At 43.2% G+C, this 20,072-nt stretch overlaps 1 protein-coding gene across 6 annotated transcripts in view; it reads left to right on the plus strand.

Annotated features, from left to right (window-relative positions):
- Positions 1-20,072, plus strand: part of ASB9 (ankyrin repeat and SOCS box containing 9) — a 43,376-nt gene that overhangs the window by 11,898 nt on the left and 11,406 nt on the right. For 3 of the 6 annotated variants that reach the window (XM_062184198.1, XM_062184199.1, XM_062184203.1), the window contains 4 exons: positions 8,734-8,841; positions 12,880-13,042; positions 14,623-14,757; positions 16,233-16,424. In XM_062184198.1, coding sequence (XP_062040182.1) covers positions 8,734-8,841; positions 12,880-13,042; positions 14,623-14,757; positions 16,233-16,424 — 598 coding nt within the window. Of the gene's footprint in view, positions 1-8,733; positions 8,842-12,879; positions 13,043-14,622; positions 14,758-16,232; positions 16,486-20,072 lie in introns of all 6 variants that reach the window. The other 3 variants (XM_062184200.1, XM_062184201.1, XM_062184202.1) reach the window with 3 other exon arrangements.

A 20,072-nucleotide genomic window follows, 5' to 3' on the forward strand; every position in this document is an offset into this window, starting at 1 on the left:
AGACTAAGAGGAAATTTTTGCAATAAGTGAATCTTATGTGTACATATGTGTGGATGTCAAACTTTTTTTTTTGCACCAAAATAAACTTAACCTTTAAATTCTCTATTCCACAAACCTTTTGAATATGGGACTCCTATTCTTAGCCTAAAATCAGTACAAAATAGACCGGCAGCCCAACTGAAAAATGTGTAAGAGATTTGAATTGTCACTTCCTAAGAGGAGGGGAGCCACACGTTCATGAAATGTATCAAGGTGTGCTTATTAGTAGTTAGGGTAATACAAACTACAAGTTTGAGATACTGATACCCTTTCTGCCCACCCAAATGGTTGTATTTGGAAAGACTGATAATGTATAAGTGTTAGTAAGGATGTAACACAACTGGAATTCTCATATGTTTCTAGTGGGAGTTTAAATGTGTGCAATCCAATTTGGGAAATTTTTAAACAATATCTACTAAAGCTGAAAAAAAAAACCCAAATCAAAAAATCAACCCTACTCTATAGCTCAGCAATTCTATTTCTAAGTTTATGCACAATAGCTATGTGTGCATGTTTATAAAAAGACAGGCATGGCTATATACACAGCTGCAATAAAAATCACTTTGAAAGTAACACAAATGTCCATCAAAAGTAAAATGCATAAATATATTATGGCATTTTATTACTTAAAACTAAAAAAAAAATTATTACTTAAAATTAATGAGAATGGATGAATAAAAGTACCCAAGCACACACACAAGAACACATACTTTATAGTTCAATTAACATAATGTTCAAAGCCAGAGAAGATGAATCTGTGGTGTTAGGAGTTGGTTAGTGAATACCATTGAGAGTAGAGATGGGTGGTGATGGATGGAGCATAACTGATCTGGTTGGTAGCAATTCTTTTCTTTACCTGTAAAGTGCTTACACAGGCATAGTTGCTGTGTGGTATTCACTGAGATTTATGTGTAGGACTTAAGAACTTTTTTGGGTATCTGTTGTACTTCAACACAGATGTATTAAAACACCACAACAGTAGTGTTTCTTTAGGCCAGCACGAAACAACTGAGCCACCACGTGAGCACAATGTGATCTTAACTTGGTGGTTCTCACTTTAGACTGTACTTTCGAAAATCCTCTTGGACTGGAGTCTGGTGGGGGTCCTTAAAAATCCCAATGCCTGAATTCAACTTCCTTTGATTATATTGTAGTCGCTCTGGGAAGCATCCTGGGTATCAGGATTGGTGTTTTGTTTTGTTTTTACAGCTCCCCAGGTAATGTCAATGCACAGCCCAGATTAGAAAGCTTTCCAGTAAGTTCTCACTTTGAGCAAGTGGTGAGAACTGGCTCTTTAGTAACTTAAAAAAAGGTCTTTATCATACACCCCCCCCCCATGGCTAAGTCATTATTAGAGTGGAAACAAGGAAAGATTCTAGCATTCTGACCTATCAGATCTTCAGGATGTGACAGCTGATTGAAAGCTAGTTGACAAACAACAAATCCAAGATAACTGCCTAGAAGTTCCTGAGCACTAAACATTTTGCACACATGATCTTTTTAGTCTGTAATAATCTTAGACAGTTGTCACCATTTTACAGATGAGGAAGCTGAGGCTTAGCAAGATAAGTGAATGGTCCAAGGTCACACTATTAGGAGATAGTGCCAGTATTTGAATTAAGGAATTTAGGAATCACTCAGCTATCTCCGTTCCTGAGGTCTCAGTTCTAGGGATGAAAACAAGATGGTGGTGCTATTAAGAGAATTAGATTTGGCAAGACAAGGAACTCTTCTCAGAGAGAATTCGGTTGGCAAAGGCTGAATTTATGTTAATAACTGGGTCTCTGAGAGGTTATGTTTTCGAAGGTGTGTTAGTCAGCTTTTCATCACTGTAGGAAATACCTGAGAGGAGCCCTTGGGAAGGAGGACAGTTTATTTTTGTTTTGGAGATTCACAGGCCAAGCTTGGGTGGCTCCATTGGTCTGGTGTGTGCTGGGGGCTGTGTATGGTGGAACACGTGCAGAGGGAGGATCCTATGGTGAGGTAGAAAGCAGAGAGGAAGCATAGTCATCATCTATATCTAATGCGGTCTCTCCTCATAAAGCCACCATGATTCCATCATAGTGGCTGCACTCCAATAATCCAGTCCAATCTGATCACTTTCCATGGCCCCACCCTCAGACATTATCATTGAATTATGTTCCATCCTTGATCTATTCACATAAGACTTTGGGGAGCAAGCTCTTAATGCATGGGTCATTGGTAGGCACCCAAACTTTTTGTAAGCCATGACAGCAGGGAATTAGAAAATGTATTATGGATGGAGATTTAGATTTGAAAGTAATTTTAAGTTTCTCTCTCTCTCTCTCTTTCTGTGTGTGTGTGTGTGTGTGTACGAGAGAGAGAGAGAGAGAATTGAGGGGAAAAATGATTTGCTTGCAAGTCCTTGAGGGAATGCCTATGTTGGAAAAACATAGGAAAATGACAGTCAGTGAAAGAGATAGAAAAAAAGGTCATCAGAGGTTAGAAATCAGATAGAGGTATCAGATAGAAGCCAGAGGAGAGGTTTCACAAGGTCAGGATGCATATGTTGCAAATTCAGAGGTGGAAGGAGGTAGAGCACAGAGAGATGTATATTGGATTCGACAAGGAGGCATTCACTGGTGATCTTTAAAAACAGTTTTGACAGAATTTTGGCAGGTTTGTATGGGTAAAAGGAGAGGCAATGGGCATAGGCAGGTTTTTTGAAAAAAAAAAAAAAAAGGAACAGTGAAGGGAAGAAGGATATTGAGTGGTAGCTTGGCAGGAGGTTGGGATTGAGGGATGGGAAGATGCAGAAAGCCAAAGCAAAGCGTGCCTGAAGAGGAGAGACGTGGGCCACCAACACATGTGAGGAGATGGATGACAAGATCATGGGGAAGGAGGAGGGACTGGGTGAGCTCTGACTCATGTATTTATTCCTCAAAGAAACAAGAAAAGAAGAAGAAGACTGGGGAAAATACCGACAGGTAGGGCTAAAGGGAGCGTAGGAATGGGACGTCAGATGGCTCTGGTCTGCTTGGTAAAGTAGGAAGGCAAGAGCATTCAGGTGAATGGGAGTGAGATGGTGTCCATGAGCTTCTTCTCTGTTGAGTGTCACGCAAGGCAGTGGCAGCTGTGCACTGGGAAAAGGACAAAGCCTGACCAGTTGGTCCAGACTAGGGGAGTGTGTGATTTGGGGTTTGGACAGAAAGTTGCACTATTTTGCCTGTGGGTGCTCTGGTAGTGCACAGCCCCAGGGACCCATCCGAAAGAGCTGCTGATCATAGGCTGAGATTAGGTGACATCGATAATAAGAAAAATGAAATATAAGCCATCCAGTCAATATTTCTTTTTAACTGAGAACCCTCTGTGGACTGGATACTGTGTGAAGTTATAGGTTAAAAATTACCTAATGATAATTAGGTAATTGTCAATAATTTAGACAAATCACCACAGTTCATTTAAAGTAGAACTGTAGCTTGATGGTGAAATATAAACAAGGCCCTATATTTTTAGAAAGAAAAGAACCTCATTGAAGTGGGAATATGTAATGCGGGATGAAAATGTTCTCTATTGTGAATAATTCCTTTATTGGATCTCATTTACCTGGATTTATGTATAAACACCTAAATGCTGGTTCACACATGGCAGTCATGACTGGCGGAGTATGTTCCCTATAGTAGAACAACTAAGAATTCCTTTAAAGGACAGTTTTCTTCCAGCTCATGATCTGTTGCACAGATGAAAATGCAGCTGACATTTTGCTATGAATTTCTTGTGTATTCTAGCAATGTGGAAGTGGTTGGATGAGTATAGAGCATTGAAAGGGAATAAAAAGGACTTGAGAACAAATCTTTGAGGGGATGCCTCCAGTAAGACAATAAAATAATAATGCCAAGAATAAAATAAAATAGCAGGTGCCACATTGTGAATTCCATGGGCGGTACTTACGAAGGGATAAATGCAGTAACCCAAATTCTTCTTGAGCCAGGGGGTCGATAAGCATTTATGGAGTGCTCATTAGGTACAAATGGGATTTGAGGCAATGAAAGGTGGGGAGATACAGTCTCTTCCCTCCCTGTGAGCAGCAGAGCTGCGATGGCAAAACACCATACAGGGCGCTGGAGTTTCTAGTTCAAAAGCCGGATATGGAGAGTCTCATAAAACCCCATCCCAGGCTCTTGGGTTTAAGCTCCTGGAGACTCAGGTGTAGGCCAGAAAGACTGGATATCTCAAACTATGTGAACCCGCCAATCAGGTTAAAAGCCAAAAGGACAGGGTGATTAGGGGACTGACTCATAAATGCTCACAAAAGTAGAAGAATGTGTGTCGGGAACGATGGTGAGTGAGGCAATGTATTGGAACGGCTTTAAACAACCTTTAACTACTCTGGGAAGAAAAGGTGCAATATATTACTGAATCATTCATTAAACTAACCGTGCTCTTAAAGTTCCAGGAAAAGAATTTTATTGCACAAATGTCCTCTGGCTAAGGATAATGTGTTCCAAGTGCTTTTCATGTTTTGGCTGTCTTTTCTCCGAAGTTGATCCCAGGAGTCCAGCCCTCACTTAAGGGGAGGGGATTACAACCGGCTATGAATATCAGGGGACAGGAATCACTAGGGACCTCCTAGGACAGAGACATGCAAGGCAGGCACAGTGAAGCTCCTTTTTTTTTTAATTAAACTTTTATTTAATGAATATAAATTTCCAAAGTACAGCTCATGGGTTACAATGGCTTCCCCCTCCCAAAACTTCCCTCCCACCCACAACCCTCCCCTTTCCCGCTCCCTCTCCCCTTCCAATCACATCATGATTCATTTTCAATTCTCTTTATATACAAAAGATCAGTTTAGTATAAATTAGGTAACGATTTCAACAGTTTGCCCCCATATAGCAACACAAAGTGAAAAAAAAAATACTGTTGGAGCACTAGTTATAGCATTAAATAAGAGTGTACAGCACATTAAAGGCAGAGATCCTACATAATATTTTTTAAAAATTAATTAATTTTCTATGCCATTTCCAATTTAACACCAGGTTTTTTTTTTTCATTTCCAATTATCTTTATATACAGAAGATCGATTCAGTATATAATTAGTAAAGATCTCATCAGTTTGTACCCACGCAGAAACACAAAGTGTAAAAATATTGTTTCAGTACTAGTTATAGCATCACTGCACATTAGACAACACATTAAGGACAGATCCCACATGGGATGTAAGTACACAGTGACTCCTGTTGCTGACTTAACAATTTGACACTCCTGTTCATGGCGTCAGTAATCTCCCTAGGCTCTAGTCATGAGTTGCCAGGGCTATGGAAGCCTTTAGAGTTTGCTGACTTTGATCTTATTCCGATAGGGTCACAGTCAAAGTGGAAGTTCTCTCCTCCCTTCAGAGAAAGGTACCTCCTTCTTTGATGGCCCCGTTCTTTCCACTGGGATCTCACTCACAGAGATCTTTCATTTAGGTCTTCTTCTTTTTTTCTTTTCCATGGTATCTTGGCTTTCCATGCCTACAATACTCTCATGGGCTCTTCAGCCAGATCCGAATGCCCCAAGGGCTGATTCTGAGGCCAGAGTGTTGTTTAGGACGTCTGCCCTTATATGAGTCTGCTGTGTATCCCACTTCCCATGCTGGATCTTTCTCTCCCTTTTTGATTCTATCAGTTAGTATTAGCAGACACTTCTCTTGTTTGTGTGATCCCTTTGACTCTTAGACCTATCAGAGCCATCGAATGTGAACTGAAATTGATCACTTGGACTAGTGAGATGGCGTTGGTACATGCCACCTTGATGGGATTGTATTGGAATCCCCTGGCACATTTCTAACTCCATCATTTGGGGCAAGTCCGATTGAGCATGTCCCAAATTGTACATCTCCTCCCTCTCTTTTTCCACTCTTAAATTTAACAGGGATCACTTTTCAGTTAAAATTTAAACACCTAAGAATAATTGTGTGTTAATTACGGAGTTCAACCAATAGTACTAGAACAACAACAACAACAAATACTAAAAAGGATAAAGTATTACATTGTACATCTAAAGTCAGGACAGGAGCTGATCAGTTCATTGTTACTTATAGTGTCCATTTCACTTAACAGGTTTCCCCTTTGGTGCTCAGTTGTCACCGATCAGGGAAAACAAATGATATTTTTCTCTTTGGGACTGGCTTAATTCACTCAGCATGATGTTTTCCAGATTGCTCCATCTTGTTGCAAATGACTGGGTTTCGTTGTTTCTTACTGCTGTATAGTATTCTATGGAGTACATGTCCCATAATTTCTTTATCCAGTCTACTGTTGATGGGCATTTGGGTTGGTTCCAGGTCTTAGCTATTGTGAATTGAGCTGCAATAAACATTAAGGTGCAGATGGCTTTTTTATTAGTCAAATTAATTTCCTTTGGGTAAATTCCAAGGAGTGGGATGGCTGGGTTGTATGGTAGGGTTATGTTCAGGTTTCTGAGGAATCTCCAGACTGACTTCCATAGTGGCTTAACCAGTTTGCATTCCCACCAACAGTGGGTTAGTGTCCCTTTTTCCCCACATCCTCTCCAGCATCTGTTGTTGGTAGATTTCTGAATGTGAGCCATTCTCACCGGGGTGAGGTGAAACCTCATTGTGGTTTTGATTTGCATTTCTCTGATTGCTAGTGATCTTGAACATTTTTTCATGTGTCTGTTGGCCATTTGGATTTCCTCTTTCGAAAAATGTCTATTGAGGTCATTGGCCCATCTCTAAAGTGGGTTCTTTGTTCTGTTGTTGTGGATTTTCTTGATTTCTTTGTAGATTCTGGTTATCAACCCTTTATCTGTAGTATAGTTTGCAAATATTTTTTCCCATTCTGTCGGTTGCCTCTTCACTTTCCTGACTGTTTCTTTTGAAGTACAGAAACTTCTCAATTTGATGCAATCCCAAATGTTAATTTTGGTTTTGACTGCCTGTGCTCCTGGGGTCTTTTCCAAGAAGTCTTTGCCTGTACCTATATCTTGCAGAGTTTCTCCAATGCTCTCTAATAATTTGATGGTTTCGGGTCGTAGATTTAAGTCTTTAATCCACGTTGAGTGAATTTTTGTGTAAGGTGAAAGGTATGGGTCTTGTGAAGCTCCTTTTATTCTCTGCCTTATTCTTACTGGCATAGTTGTCACTACCAGTAAGTACTAGACAGAGCCCGATGTCAGATGGGCTGACTGGGCTGGGTGGAGCTGGGGGGAGCATCTTCTTGGAAATTGCCCACTAGGGTTGGCTTGGGGGAGCTGTACAGTTCCGGAAGTGATGTGGCTGCCTCTGGCCACCCCTGATTTGTTTTGCCTTACTGACCAATTCTGCACTTTTTCATACTGGTACCCTTCTTATGGACATCTTTTGCCCAAGATCCATGCCCTGGCCTGTCCTTTCAACCACTTGTCTGATGCATTTACATAACTTTTGCCTCATGTGACAATCGCACCTCTCTTATTGCTTTTGCAAAGCAACTTTTGAAAAGTGTGATGATTATGTGAGAAAATACACTATTTTTCCCCTGCTAATTGGACATTTTAAAATCTTGTATATGAAGAATAAAATAAGAAATTATATATTTTTTCCTTTAATCAAGATCAGGGTTAGCATTTTTTTCTGTAAAGGGCCAGATAGTAAATATTGTAGGTTTTGTGGGCCATACATTTTCTGTCATACTCAACTCTGTACTAAGTGCTTTTTGCTAAGTGATTAGCACAAAGTTTATTAATCCAGTTGGTATTGATGGGCATTCTTTTTTTTGTAGGTTTTGGCTATTGTGACCAACACTGTTGTAAATATTCTTGTATATAAAGGCAATCCTTTTGAAATTCCATGGAAATGGAATTAAAATGTTTATTTTGGTGCCAACACCTATTTTCCATAAACTTTTTGAAGCCCTTTCATATTTACATAAGTGTGTATTTATTGGATGTCTATACTTAGGAGTCAGTTTTCCAGGTAGTAGGCAAGTATATCAGCTCTAATAAAAACAAATTGAGCATCCTTAACCCAAGAATCTGAAATCCAAAATGCTCCAAAATCTAAGAGTTTTGAGTCTGGACCTCATGTTTAGACTTGGGTCCTGTCCCCAAAATAATCATTATGTATATGCAAATATTCCAGAATCTGGTCCCATGCATTTTAAAAAAGGGATATTCCCAACCTGTACTGCCAAATTGTTTCCCTGAGTGGCTGTACCACTTTACCCTCCCACCAGCAGTGTATGGCAGGTCCCTTTTTCTTTCTTTCTTTTTTTTTTTTTATTTTTGACAGGCAGAGTGGACAGTGAGAGAGACAGAGAGAAAGGTCTTCCTTTTGCCGTTGGTTCACCCTCCAATGGCTGCCCGGTAGCGCGCTGCGGCCGGCGCACCGCGCTGATCCGATGGCAGGAGCCAGGTGCTTCTCCTGGTCTCCCATGGGGTGCAGGGCCCAAGCACTTGGGCCATCCTCCACTTCACTCCCTGGCCACAGCAGAGAGCTGGCCTGGAAGAGGGGCAACCGGGACAGAATCCGGCCCCCCAATGGGTACTAGAACCCGGTGTGCCGGCGCCACAAGGCAGAGGATTAGCCTAGTGAGCCGCGGCGCCGGCCCCTTTTTTTTTCTTTCATCGTAATCACCTGAGTGTACCGTCTAACTGAGCCAGGTAAACTGTGACTGTGACTGGAAAGCAACCCAACCCCGGGGCCCTGTTGCCTTGCACACCTTTCTCTGCTTGTTTCCTCTCTGCCAGGGCTGGCCTGTGAACCTCATCACGGCAGATCGTGTGTCCCCACTCCATGAAGCCTGCCTCGGAGGGCATCTCTTGTGCGCAAACATTTTATTAAAGCATGGAGCTCAGGTAAGTGCAACTGACATAACATCCGAGAAACCAAGCCTGAGAAGTGACTACTTCTATCCCTTCTGAATAATTTCCAGCCTTTTTGGTTAGCCTGATTTGAAATATGAAGAGGGCTGTTTATGGACATCAAGTTTGTTTGTGTTAGTGGTGGATGAAATACTGAGCGGTGAGCTAGAAACTCATGTTGGAGTATAGTTAAGTTTCTATCAGGCACTGCTAATAAATAGCTGTGAAACTTCTGCCTTCACTGCAATGACTGGAAAAGGATTAAAATAGTGTAGAAAGCAGCACAACATTTGGCTGGGATGACTGGAATGTCTGGGGAGACAGAAAATCCTTGTGTGGTCTCATCCGTTAGTAGGCAGCCTGGACTTGTTCAGGGCTTACGTGGGAGCAGAGGTTGCAGGAGCAGCCAAAAGGGCGAGCTGTCTGCTTGCATCACATTTGTTACTGTTCCCTTGGCCAAAGCAAGTCACGTGGGCAGGTGCAGATTCAGGGATGAGAAAACTAGCGTCAGGCTTGTGACGGGAGGAGTTGCTAAGCTATGTTGCCCAAGGGGATGCTTCCCAGGATAAAAATAATTGGTGTCTAAGCTGAAACCAAAGAACCTGTTGAAGTTGGTCTGCCGAATGGTGGCTCGGGGGAAATTGTGGGCTGCCTACCCACCTCGAATAGCAAATGCCAGTGCCGGGAAGTGAAATTTGCCAGAAGCAAATTTCAAGTCATTCCCTATGGCAGGAGAGTGAGTGGGTGAGAGGGTTCAGAACACAAGCAGCCTCATGCACACCAAGAAAATGGGCTTTGTTCTGAGATCAGTAGAGAGCTAGAGTTGAGCACATCACCAGGATTATGTTGGGGTTAAGGAAACTTACTCAAAGTTGGAGAGAGGGCCAGGGCCAGGGTGAAGCAAGACAGGCACCTAAGGTAGGAACTTTACAGAGGTGCTCACTCCTGGTGGGGGGACACTCATGGGGCCCTGAGGATGAGTGTCTCTTTAAGCATTGTACCCTGAGGGTGAGTGTCTCCTTAAGCGTTGTACCCTGGGCATCACTTATGCCTCACTGTAATCCTGGCCTTGCTTAGAGACAGAGTGTGAGAATGAATTTATCATCACTGCTTAACAGAGCCACCAATGAAGTATTTAAAGACACAGAAGAATGTATCTTCATTTGGCTTTGCTAGTCACCATTTGATTGTAGCCCAAAGACTGTGAAGCGAGATGTTAATTTGTAAATTTTGATCTGATTTCCAACTTTAGAAGAGATAGCCCCAAACAGCATAGTCTCATGGTCCTAGGACATTAACCAGGTATACATCTATGAAGACACTTCAAAAACTTTGTGGGGAAATGGAATTACTGGATAAGTTTACTTCGGCCTCAAACAAATGAAACTTATGCATAGATTCTTCATAATATGCATTTTTCATGAAGTTTTTAAAAACTTCTCATATTCACAAATGGATTTCAGCAGTCTATTAATTGACTATAAGAATTGTCATAAGATTGGAGAGGGAGTAGGAGGTGGGATGGGAGTTGGGATGGGAGTTGGGGTGGGAGGGAGGGGATGGAGAGAAGAAACACTATATCTCTAAAAGCTGTACATGTGAAATCTGTACTCATTACTAAAACCTTCAAAAAAAAAAAAAAAGGATTTCTAGTCCAAAGTTCATCCTGGCCTTGGCTGTGCTCCGATTATCTGTTAGCTGAGCAAGTCATTTACCCTCACTAGGCCTCAGTTTCCTAGCAGAAAAATGAGAACTTGCACTGAGCACAGTAAAACATTCTTTACCAATGTGGTCTTTTATTAATCCTAAATAATTTACAGAACCCTAATGGCTCATAATGGGTTTTACCTTTACAAAGCTGTAGACCTCTTTTTCACGTCTGTCTGGGTTGGGTATGGGAATGTGCCAGAGGAGACATATTTCATACAGTCTTCTTCATCTTTTGTCCTGACGTGAGTGATAGCTTTCAGACATGCCAAATTATATACCTATAAAAGATGAGAAAACAGGTGGAAAATGTTTTCCTGAGCTTCCTTGGATGAACCTAGTAAAAAGAAGTAATGTGGCCAATGCAAATAATTTCTTGAGTGTGTTTATTATCTATTACAGAGTTTTGTAGATATTTGCTTTTGAAGAGTAGTTTGTCCTAAGTGTTTACCATGTTCAAGAAAAAACTGAAACTGAAGAGTATCAGAAAGCATCAAGAGAATGCTCAAATACTTATATTTGAGGGAAATAATATTTATAATATTATAAAAGGCATTAAATATAAATGTAATCAAATATCTTTATAATATATCAGCCAGTTAATATATAGAATTTCACTACATAAAAAGTGACTAAACTAGTTTTATGGGTATTACCCTCAAGGAACACACAATTTTAGTTACGTTTATCATTGGAGTAGGTAGAAAGCAATGTTGCTACTATTAAAGGGGCTTGTATCTACACATTTTTTACCTTTGTATGTAGAATGGAAAAGGAATTTCCTGTTCTATATAGTTACATAAACAATCACATATCATCTATCTATGTCAGATCAGTGTAGTCCAAGGTACTATTTGTGGGATGTAATGTCTGAAACGTTTTGTCCAATGATGTTCCACAATCCTCTGTTGTTCCATATGTGCTCAAATATGAGATCTTTTTCTACCAAATTATTGCTCAGAATTTTTTTGTACTTTGGTCCTTGCATTTTTTTTCATGTTATAGAACATTGTCTTGATTACTTGAGAGCCACCTAAGTTATCTGAGATAGGACACTATAACAGTCAATGTTTCTGCTCTGGCTAGTCATTCTACTCAAGCTCCTAGTAGACTGATTCAGATAGAATTAGACATTTGGGTCATTAGGTTTTCATTTTTTCATAAAGGTATGTACTCACAATTTTCATCATATAAACACTATTGTTTTTTTAAATTCTTAATATAAAGAGAACAGATTTCTTGTATTTCATAGGTACAGTCTAAGAAGATAACCATATTTTCCTCTATTCCCCTCTCCCTCCCTCAATCTGCCTTCCTTCTTTTCTGTTTTTTAAATTTTTGCAAAAACATAATATAAATCCACTATATAATCACATGCTTAATGCACCACTAATCATAATATTCAACAAGTAAAAAGTAGAAAGACAACACTATTGATTTTTTCTATCTTAATAAAAGTTGATGTTGGCCGGCGCCATGGCTCACCAGGCTAATCCTCCGCTTGTGGCGCCGGCACACCGGGTTCTAGTCCCAGTCAGGGCACTGAATTCTGTCCCAGTTGCTCCTCTTCCAGTCCAGCTCTCTGCTGTGGCCCGGGAAGGCAGTGGAGGATGGCCCAAGTGCTTGGGCCCTGCACTCGCATGGGAGACCAGGAAAAGCACCTGGCTCCTGGCTTCGGATCAGTGCAGTGGGCTAGCCATGGCGGCCATTGGAGGGTGAACCAACAGAAAAGGAAGACCTTTCTCTCTGTCTCTCTCACTGTCTAACTCTGCCTGTCCAAAAATAAATAAATAAATAAATAAAAGTTGATGTTTAAATTCTCCAAAAAAATTGTCATAGGGTTTTTCACATATTCACAATTATTGATTATTATTTGACTATTAATTATCATTAATTGACTACAAGAATTTGAATCAGCCTTAACCCTCTTACTGGCTCCCCCCTTCAATGAATGAGTTGAGTAAAATCTTTGGCATGTGTTAACTTCATATCTGCATTTAAGTAATGTAATATTTTTTAAAATTAAATTTAACAGTTTTAGATGATCCTGGCTGCTTTGAGGAAACTTGGTTGATGTGGGATAGGTCTAGGATGAAAATTCAAAATAAGGAAATTTGTTTGTAAGCTATTAAAATGATCCTAACTAGTTTCAACTTCATGATCCCAGGGAGGGTACAGAAGAGATAGAATCTTTGGTAACACTTTTGGCTCCTTACATTCCATACCTCATTCAGGGAAGGCTTAGGGATGTTAAATAGTTATCTTGAAAGGGAGGGAGTCTGGACTTGAACGCTGGCTACCTCACAGCTTGTCTTCATCCTGGAGCTTTTCTTGCAGGTGAATGGCGTCACTACGGACTGGCACACTCCCTTGTTTAATGCTTGTGTCAGTGGCAGCCAGGCTTGTGTGAATTTGCTTCTGCAGCATGGAGCCAGCCCCCATCCTGAGAGTGATCTGGCGTCTCCCATCCACGAAGCTGCTAAGAGAGGTGAATCTTCCTTCTTGTTGAAAGAAGGGGGAAAGGGGAAGAATATTTTAGAGATGTAGTTGTCAAAATGGGGTCCTGGGGCTAGAAGTTTCCGCATGACCTGGCTTGCAAATGCAGAGTTCTGACCTCACTCAAGGCCCGGGGAAGTCAGTCACTGTGGGCGGTCATGTGTGTTGTATTTAGCAAGCCCTCCTGGCGATTCTGATGCACAGCAAGTTTTAGAACCTCCCTTTGAGAGCAGTATTCCTGGGACAGGACATGGCAGAGAGTAAACTATCCACCAGTATTTGTGGACTGTATTGAAGAACCCATGACCATCAAAATCGAGTTTTTGTTTGTTTTTTAAGATTTTATTTTTTATTTATTTGAGAGGTAGAGTTACAAACAGAGAGAGAGAGAGAGGTCCTCCATCTGCTGGTTCACTCCCCAGATGGCTGCAATGGCCGGAGCTGTACCAATCCGAAGCCAGGAGCCAGGAGCTTCTGGGTCTCCCATGCAGGCACAGGGGCCCAAGCACTTGAGCCACTTTCTACTGCTTTCCCAAGTCATAGCAGAGAGCTGGATCGTAAGTGGAGCAGCCAAGACTCGAACCAGCATCCATAAGGGATGCTGGCACTGCAGGCGGCGGCTTAGCCCACTATGCCACTTACCAGCCCCCAAATCAAGTTTTTTTCTAAAACAAATTATGTTCTTCTCTTAAAGAGTATTGTCTAAGGACCACTTAAGTTTGCCAAGTGAAACAAACTTTCAATTTTTGGAACTATTAGATGTTGTATGCATTTCAGGGTGATTCTTTTCATAAAGCTACAGTTTTCTTGAAATTCTTAACTTGGAGATGAAAAATAAAGTCGCAAATTTTGCTTTGCTCTGATGTTTATCATCATCCTCTTCATGCCCACAACTTGCCAGAGGGCTTTTCATTACCCTGTGCCTTTCACAGGAAGGCTTCCCAGGTCACTGCACCACTGCAAGTGAGAACAAGCTCCTGCAGCATTAATATTTATTTATTAAGAGACACGCTAACCCTGCTGATTCACTGGGTACATTCAATGAAAATGAAATCACAGGAAATGTAAAGGAGAACAGTTGAAAGCGTGGACCAAGCTCTTACTGAAGCTGACTGGGTGGACTGGGCTCTACTCATGGACTTGGCAGCTCCTTCTAAGCCTTGCTTGCATCCATTTCCCCAGGCCTGCCCTTGGTGAGGTGGTAAATCGCCCACACCATGCCCTTTCTTTGACAGGTCCACCTTCAGTCCCTGTTCCTCCAGAGTATTCCTCAATTGCCACTTCCATTTCTGTACCTGTGCCAATTGCAAAGCCACAAGCCACTGGTAAAGGTGGATGGTTGCTGCCTCCTTACCGAGGCTAGCAAACTCCAGTGCAATTGCACCCACAGCTGCGACTGCATCTTGGGATCAACTCATTCCCTAAAATCATTCCATATTCTAAGTAAAGGAAAGAGCCTTTGTCCCTGGATAAGTTGTTAACAAATTTAGACACACAAAACCTGGGGATGATATTGTTTCTCTTGCCAAGGGAACTTGTGCTGTAACTGTTTTCTCTTGCTTTGGGCTGCAGGTCATGTGGAGTGTGTTGAAGCTCTTGCAGCTCACGGGGGCAACATTGACCATAACATCAGTCACATGGGAACGCCTCTCTATTTGGCTTGTGAATACCAGCAGATAGCCTGTGCCAAAAAACTCCTGGAGTCAGGTAAAAAAAAAAAGGCAAAACAAGGACAGAGAATGAAAACTCAATTAAATATACTTTAAAGATCTTTCCATTGTAGTGGAGCAAGGAGTGTGAGCAATAGAGTTGGACAGGATTAGGGTTCAAGTTGATTGTGTTTCCAGGGGGCACTGTGTTACACTGTTCGTAGCTCATTTCTCACACTTGTAACCAAGATGATGTTGATGGCGATGACACGTCCTTCCAGGGTGGTCCTCAGTGATGATTGGTTTTTCCTCTCTTCTCTGCTTTTCCTTCTCTGATCAGTCATATTATTAGACTGTGCATAACTTGTAAACTGGCTGCATTTGGGCTGCGTCTTCTGATTTGGGACCTTCTTTTCCAGTTCTCTTTGGGAAATAGAACTTGCCCCATTTTTGGTCCATTGTAAATATTATATTTTCTTTGTAAAGCTCTGTGTACCATCATGCCTTTTCACTTCCCTGCTGTTGTCCAACTCCATGTCCTCACTTCCTTCATTATTGGAGTCCTGTCTGCTCTTTAAGACTCCAGTAACCTCTTCTCCCACTGAATATTTCTATTGTCCTTATTGCCTTCCACTCATTTGGCAGCCATTGCTACGAATTATGAGGTTGATTCTTATCCTGCTTCCCTAATGCGCTTTCTCTTTCTGTCTCTCATACACTCACACACACACACACACACACACACACCCCACACACAAACACAGAGACCTATATAGATTTTAAGATCCTACCCAGGAAAGTGCCATGTTTGGCATCCCTTACAAGGCAAAGAACATGGAAGACCAATCCAGTTAACATTTGCTGAGTGCACGTAGATTCTCATTTTATTAGAGGGACAACATGTAAGGCAAGCCATGTCTCCAGATGTCACAGTGAGAGCCAGGAGGTGGGCTGGGATGAGGATTTGTGAAGAGTGCGTGGTGGGGATGGTTCTAGAAACCTACCTTATTCCTGATGAGAACATGGTCACCTGATTTGTGACCTTGTGGTTGGCCCTCCTCATCTAGGAGATGCCCCCTGAGTTGGTAGCTTTTAGACCACACAGTCCTAAGTGCCAGGTTTTAAACCCTATGGTAGCTGCCCCGCTTGTGGATTTGGCTGCTTGCACAGATGAGATTTCACCATGTAGCCTCATTCTGTTTACTAGCTAATATGTAGGCGACATCAATAGTACATGCGCAGCTTTCACGTCACCACAACTTCACTTACATTTGTCATGCCTATGTATAGTGTCCCACATGAGTTTTTACCTTCATATGCTACGTGGTTTCTGCTGCCCATCGGATCACATTGTCAAGTGGCATTTTCCCTATATTATTAAATGGTATCAAGTCAACTCCCATTTTCTCCAGACCACCCTTCTCACCAGGGGAACCCCTTTGGTCAGGGTCTTTGGGGGACTGACTGCTTTGAGAAGACAGGTGGTTGGACTGTACTCCTCAGCTGACCATTTTTGTTCCCGTGCCTGTTTAGGAGCAACCGTGAACCAAGGTAGAGGTCTGGAGTCCCCTCTTCACGCAGCAGCCAGGGCGTCCAGTGTGGATCTGGCTGCCTTGCTCATGGACTTTGGAGCAGACACCCAGGCTAAGAATGCCGAAGGCAAGCGTCCTGCAGAGCTGGTGCCTCCAGAGAGCCCTGTGATGCAGCTCTTCTTGCAGAGAGAAGGTGCTTCTTCCTTGCCCGAACCTAAGTCCTAACCCTAGACTCCTACGGGCTCTAGTAGGAGGCAAGTAGTTCTTGAGTTCTAACTGCCAGTTCTGTAAATGATCATTCTCTGCTATTACTCAATGTGGGGAAGTTGAGCTAATTGAGTAAAGAGGTACAGGCACCGCGCTGTGGCATAGTGGGCTAAGCCTGCACCTGCGGCGCCGGAATCCCAATATGGCCGCTAGATCCTGTCTTGGGTGTTCTCTGCTGTGGCCTGGGAAAGCAGTGGAAGATGACCTACGTGCTTGGGCCCCTGCACCCGCATGGGAGACCAGGAAGAAACTCCTGGCTTCGGATTGGTACAGCTCCAGCTGTTGTGGCCATTTGGGGAGTGAACCAGCAGATGTAAGATCTTTCTCTGTCTCTCCCTCTCTTTGTTTGTAACTCTACCTCTCAAATAAATAAAAAATAAAATCTTAAAAAAAATAGGTACAGTACCGGTTATGTAGCAAATGACCATCCTGCTGTTTGGAATGAGCTGATATCCTTACCTGGGGTAGATGAGTTTTCAAAGAAATAAGACATTCTTTTAGCATTTTAATATTAAAGTTGTCTAAAACATGCTTTAGAATGATGGTTCTTTGGGTTTGTGTGATGCCTCAGGATGTCTTACTGCCCTACAGATGGGCCAAACTACTGGGCATTTGGTTTCTGGGATTAAAGTGCCACTAATTAATAGTGTAGGGAATTTCTTGGAGGATTCACAGCAACCCAGAGACATTTACATTTATACGTTAACCAACTAAGTCCACACTCCTCTGTGGAAAGTAACTGACAGTCTCAACCCCAACAACTGAACATTCCTTCGGCTTTGAGTTTGGAGGCAACTCGGGTTGAGGAGACACCTGCTTGCAGTCTTAATTGCCCCAAGAGGCAGCTGAGCAGCCAGCTCAGTCCTGCTTTCTCAGTAGACTGTGGCCTGTTTTAAGTTGTAGGGGTGGTGGGATTTTTGGAGCAGCCTGCCTCACCAGAAGGATGCTGATGCCTGGTGATCTGGTTATTTTGTCCCCGAATGCTGATTAGTGTGGCCGGCTTGAGGCAGAAACTGTAACCTGGGCCTTCCTCCTACACCCACTGCCCCAGGATGCTGAGGGCAGCCAAGCTCCTGCCTTGAAGCTTCGCCAAACAAGGCAGTGTATTCCCTGCGGGGCCAGGGGAGAGTACAGGGAAGACTGACCCAGCCCCAAGGAGCAGACCAACTGAGACCCTTTCTGTCAAGCAGTGGCATAATCACTGGAAAGGTCTACATTTTGATCACCTCCTGTTTTCCTCCAATTCTCTCTATACCCAGGGCCGAGTTCTCCATCAGGCACAGATGGCACAGTGCCTTGGGCCCACAGAAATGTCTTAACTTCTTTTAAAACTGGAAGAAAAAAATGCATAAAGCTCAACCTGGATTATGCTCATCTTTCTACCAACACTGTTGTAAAATACAATTTTTTTTTAATTGGGAAAGGGTTCCACAAAGGCAAAAGGGCCTCAGGGTCTCCTAAAGCCATCATGTAGGATGCGTGTATCCCCTTCACTCATCAGATGATCTCATAGGATTTTGACGTAGCCTTCATTGGCTTCTCCATCTTGATGTCTCAGAATTGCCTTTGCTGCCTTCGCTTCACATTTCGCATGGTGACAATGTGGATAAAGAGTCCCATTGGTCTGTTAAGTGTTGTTTGCTGTTGCAGAGAATTGCTGCGTGCTTTGAAACCTCCACGAGTCACTTCTGGAGCTCAGGGGAGGTTACCTCTCTGAGGGCTGGAAACCTTCCGGAGCAAATGGGGCCAGGCAGGTGCAGAAAGTCCAACCTGTGGATTTAATGCAGCAATTTCTGCTTCTGAGTGTCCCTGGCAGTTCAGTTCACCTGTTTCTTTGTACCCATGGAAGGGACTTAATTAAGTGAGTCATCTCTTTCCAGGGAGTTGTGACTGGAGAACACTAGGGGAAACCCAACCATATTATGCATTTTTTTAAAGATTTATTTATTGATTTGAAAGGCAGAGTTACAGAGAGGCAGAGAGAGAGAGAGAGAGAGAGAGAGAGAGAGAGAGGTCTTCCATCTGCTGGTTCACTCCCCATATGGCTGCAGTGGCTGGAGCTGGGCTGATCCGAAGCCAGGAGCCAGGAGCTTCTTCCAGGTCTCCCATGCGGGTGCAGGGGCCCAAGGACTTGGGCTACCCTCCACTGCCCTCCCAGGCCATAGCAGAGAGCTGGATGGGAAGTGGAGCAGCCAGGACTTGAACCAGTGACCATATGGGATGCCAGCACTGCAGGTGGCAGCTTTACTTGCTAAGCCACAGTGGCGGCCCCCTGCTTTGGGTTTTGCGTAGGTGTTAGGAAAGGCGGGGTTTTTCCTGTAGCGGGAAGGAGAGAGGAACTCAATAATATTGCCACCCCTCCCTTCTTGATAAACATCTAAAGCAATGTTTGCTCATGGTACACAATGAAGAGTAAAAATGACTCTCAGCCTAGCATGACAGGAACCTCTCAAACACACTTGGCCTTAAAACATCATGAGTATTGGGAGGGGGTAAAAAGAAATTGAGGCCCAAAAGAAAATGTCAGTTCATAAATATGCAATTAGCTGATTTAATTATCGGTCAGAGCAAGGCCCCCTGAATGCGCGCAGGTGGCTGCAAAGCTGGCATGGGCTTTCAGCTCTGTTTATGGAATCAGAGCGGCGCTGGTTATGTGCATCTTCCTAACTGCGGTAAACAGCAGCGATTGGCTTGGCATCCGGAGCTTGCCTGGATGTTGTGCTTTTCGGACTTCTCCATCACACTTGCTCTGAGGTCTTGCTCTCTGTATGCTTCAGCAGCCCCCTGTCTTCACGTTTGCCCCTGACAGTAGATCTACGCATCTGTGTGGAGTCAGACCCTCCAACCTTCCTTGGTGAGGTTAGTTTAAGTTCACTTGCCCCACGAGGTACCTTTTGCAGTTCGGAGCAGTTAGGACTTGCCTTGAGTACAGTGGGAAGCAGTTCACTGCTCTATGCTCTGAGTATCCTGGACGTGATCTGGAAGGTGTCTTAAACACCAACAGGGCCCCTTCTGGATGTACTGGGCCGGCTGGACCCGAAGTCTTGCGTCTCCTTCTGTGATTGTCCTCGTGTGTATTTCCACCTCTCCTTGTTCCTCATCACCTGATAGGCAACTCTGGTTCACCTGTAGCTTATGGTGTTGCCACAGGGAAACAGAGGCCACGGTGGGCTTTCGGTTGTATCCTCAACCCTGGCTACACACCGTGGGGCGAGTGCTTTCCACAAACGCAGGTGCTCAGGCTCCAGCCAGCAGCAACTGAAGCAACATCTCTGGGGTGGGGCCCTGCATGGCGTAGTTTAAGGGACCCCCTCCTCACGTGATTCTGTGCCATTTGAATCAAGGGCTCTTGCCTTACGAAATTCCCAAGGGATATAGCTTTGCTGCTGCTGCTGCTGCTGCTGATTCTGCCATTTTTAAACAAACCAAAGAGAATTTCCATTACAGTTTCGTGCAGAGTGGGTGTGTGTGTGTGGAAATCACGCTCTGTTCTTTGACCTTAATAACGCAGTGCCCCAGTCATGCCACTGCTGATGTTTGGGCTCCATGGAGTCTGTCCTGTGCAGCGTCCCTG

Source organism: Lepus europaeus, chromosome X (genome assembly GCF_033115175.1).
Source record: "Lepus europaeus isolate LE1 chromosome X, mLepTim1.pri, whole genome shotgun sequence".
NCBI classification, from domain to species: domain Eukaryota; kingdom Metazoa; phylum Chordata; class Mammalia; order Lagomorpha; family Leporidae; genus Lepus; species Lepus europaeus.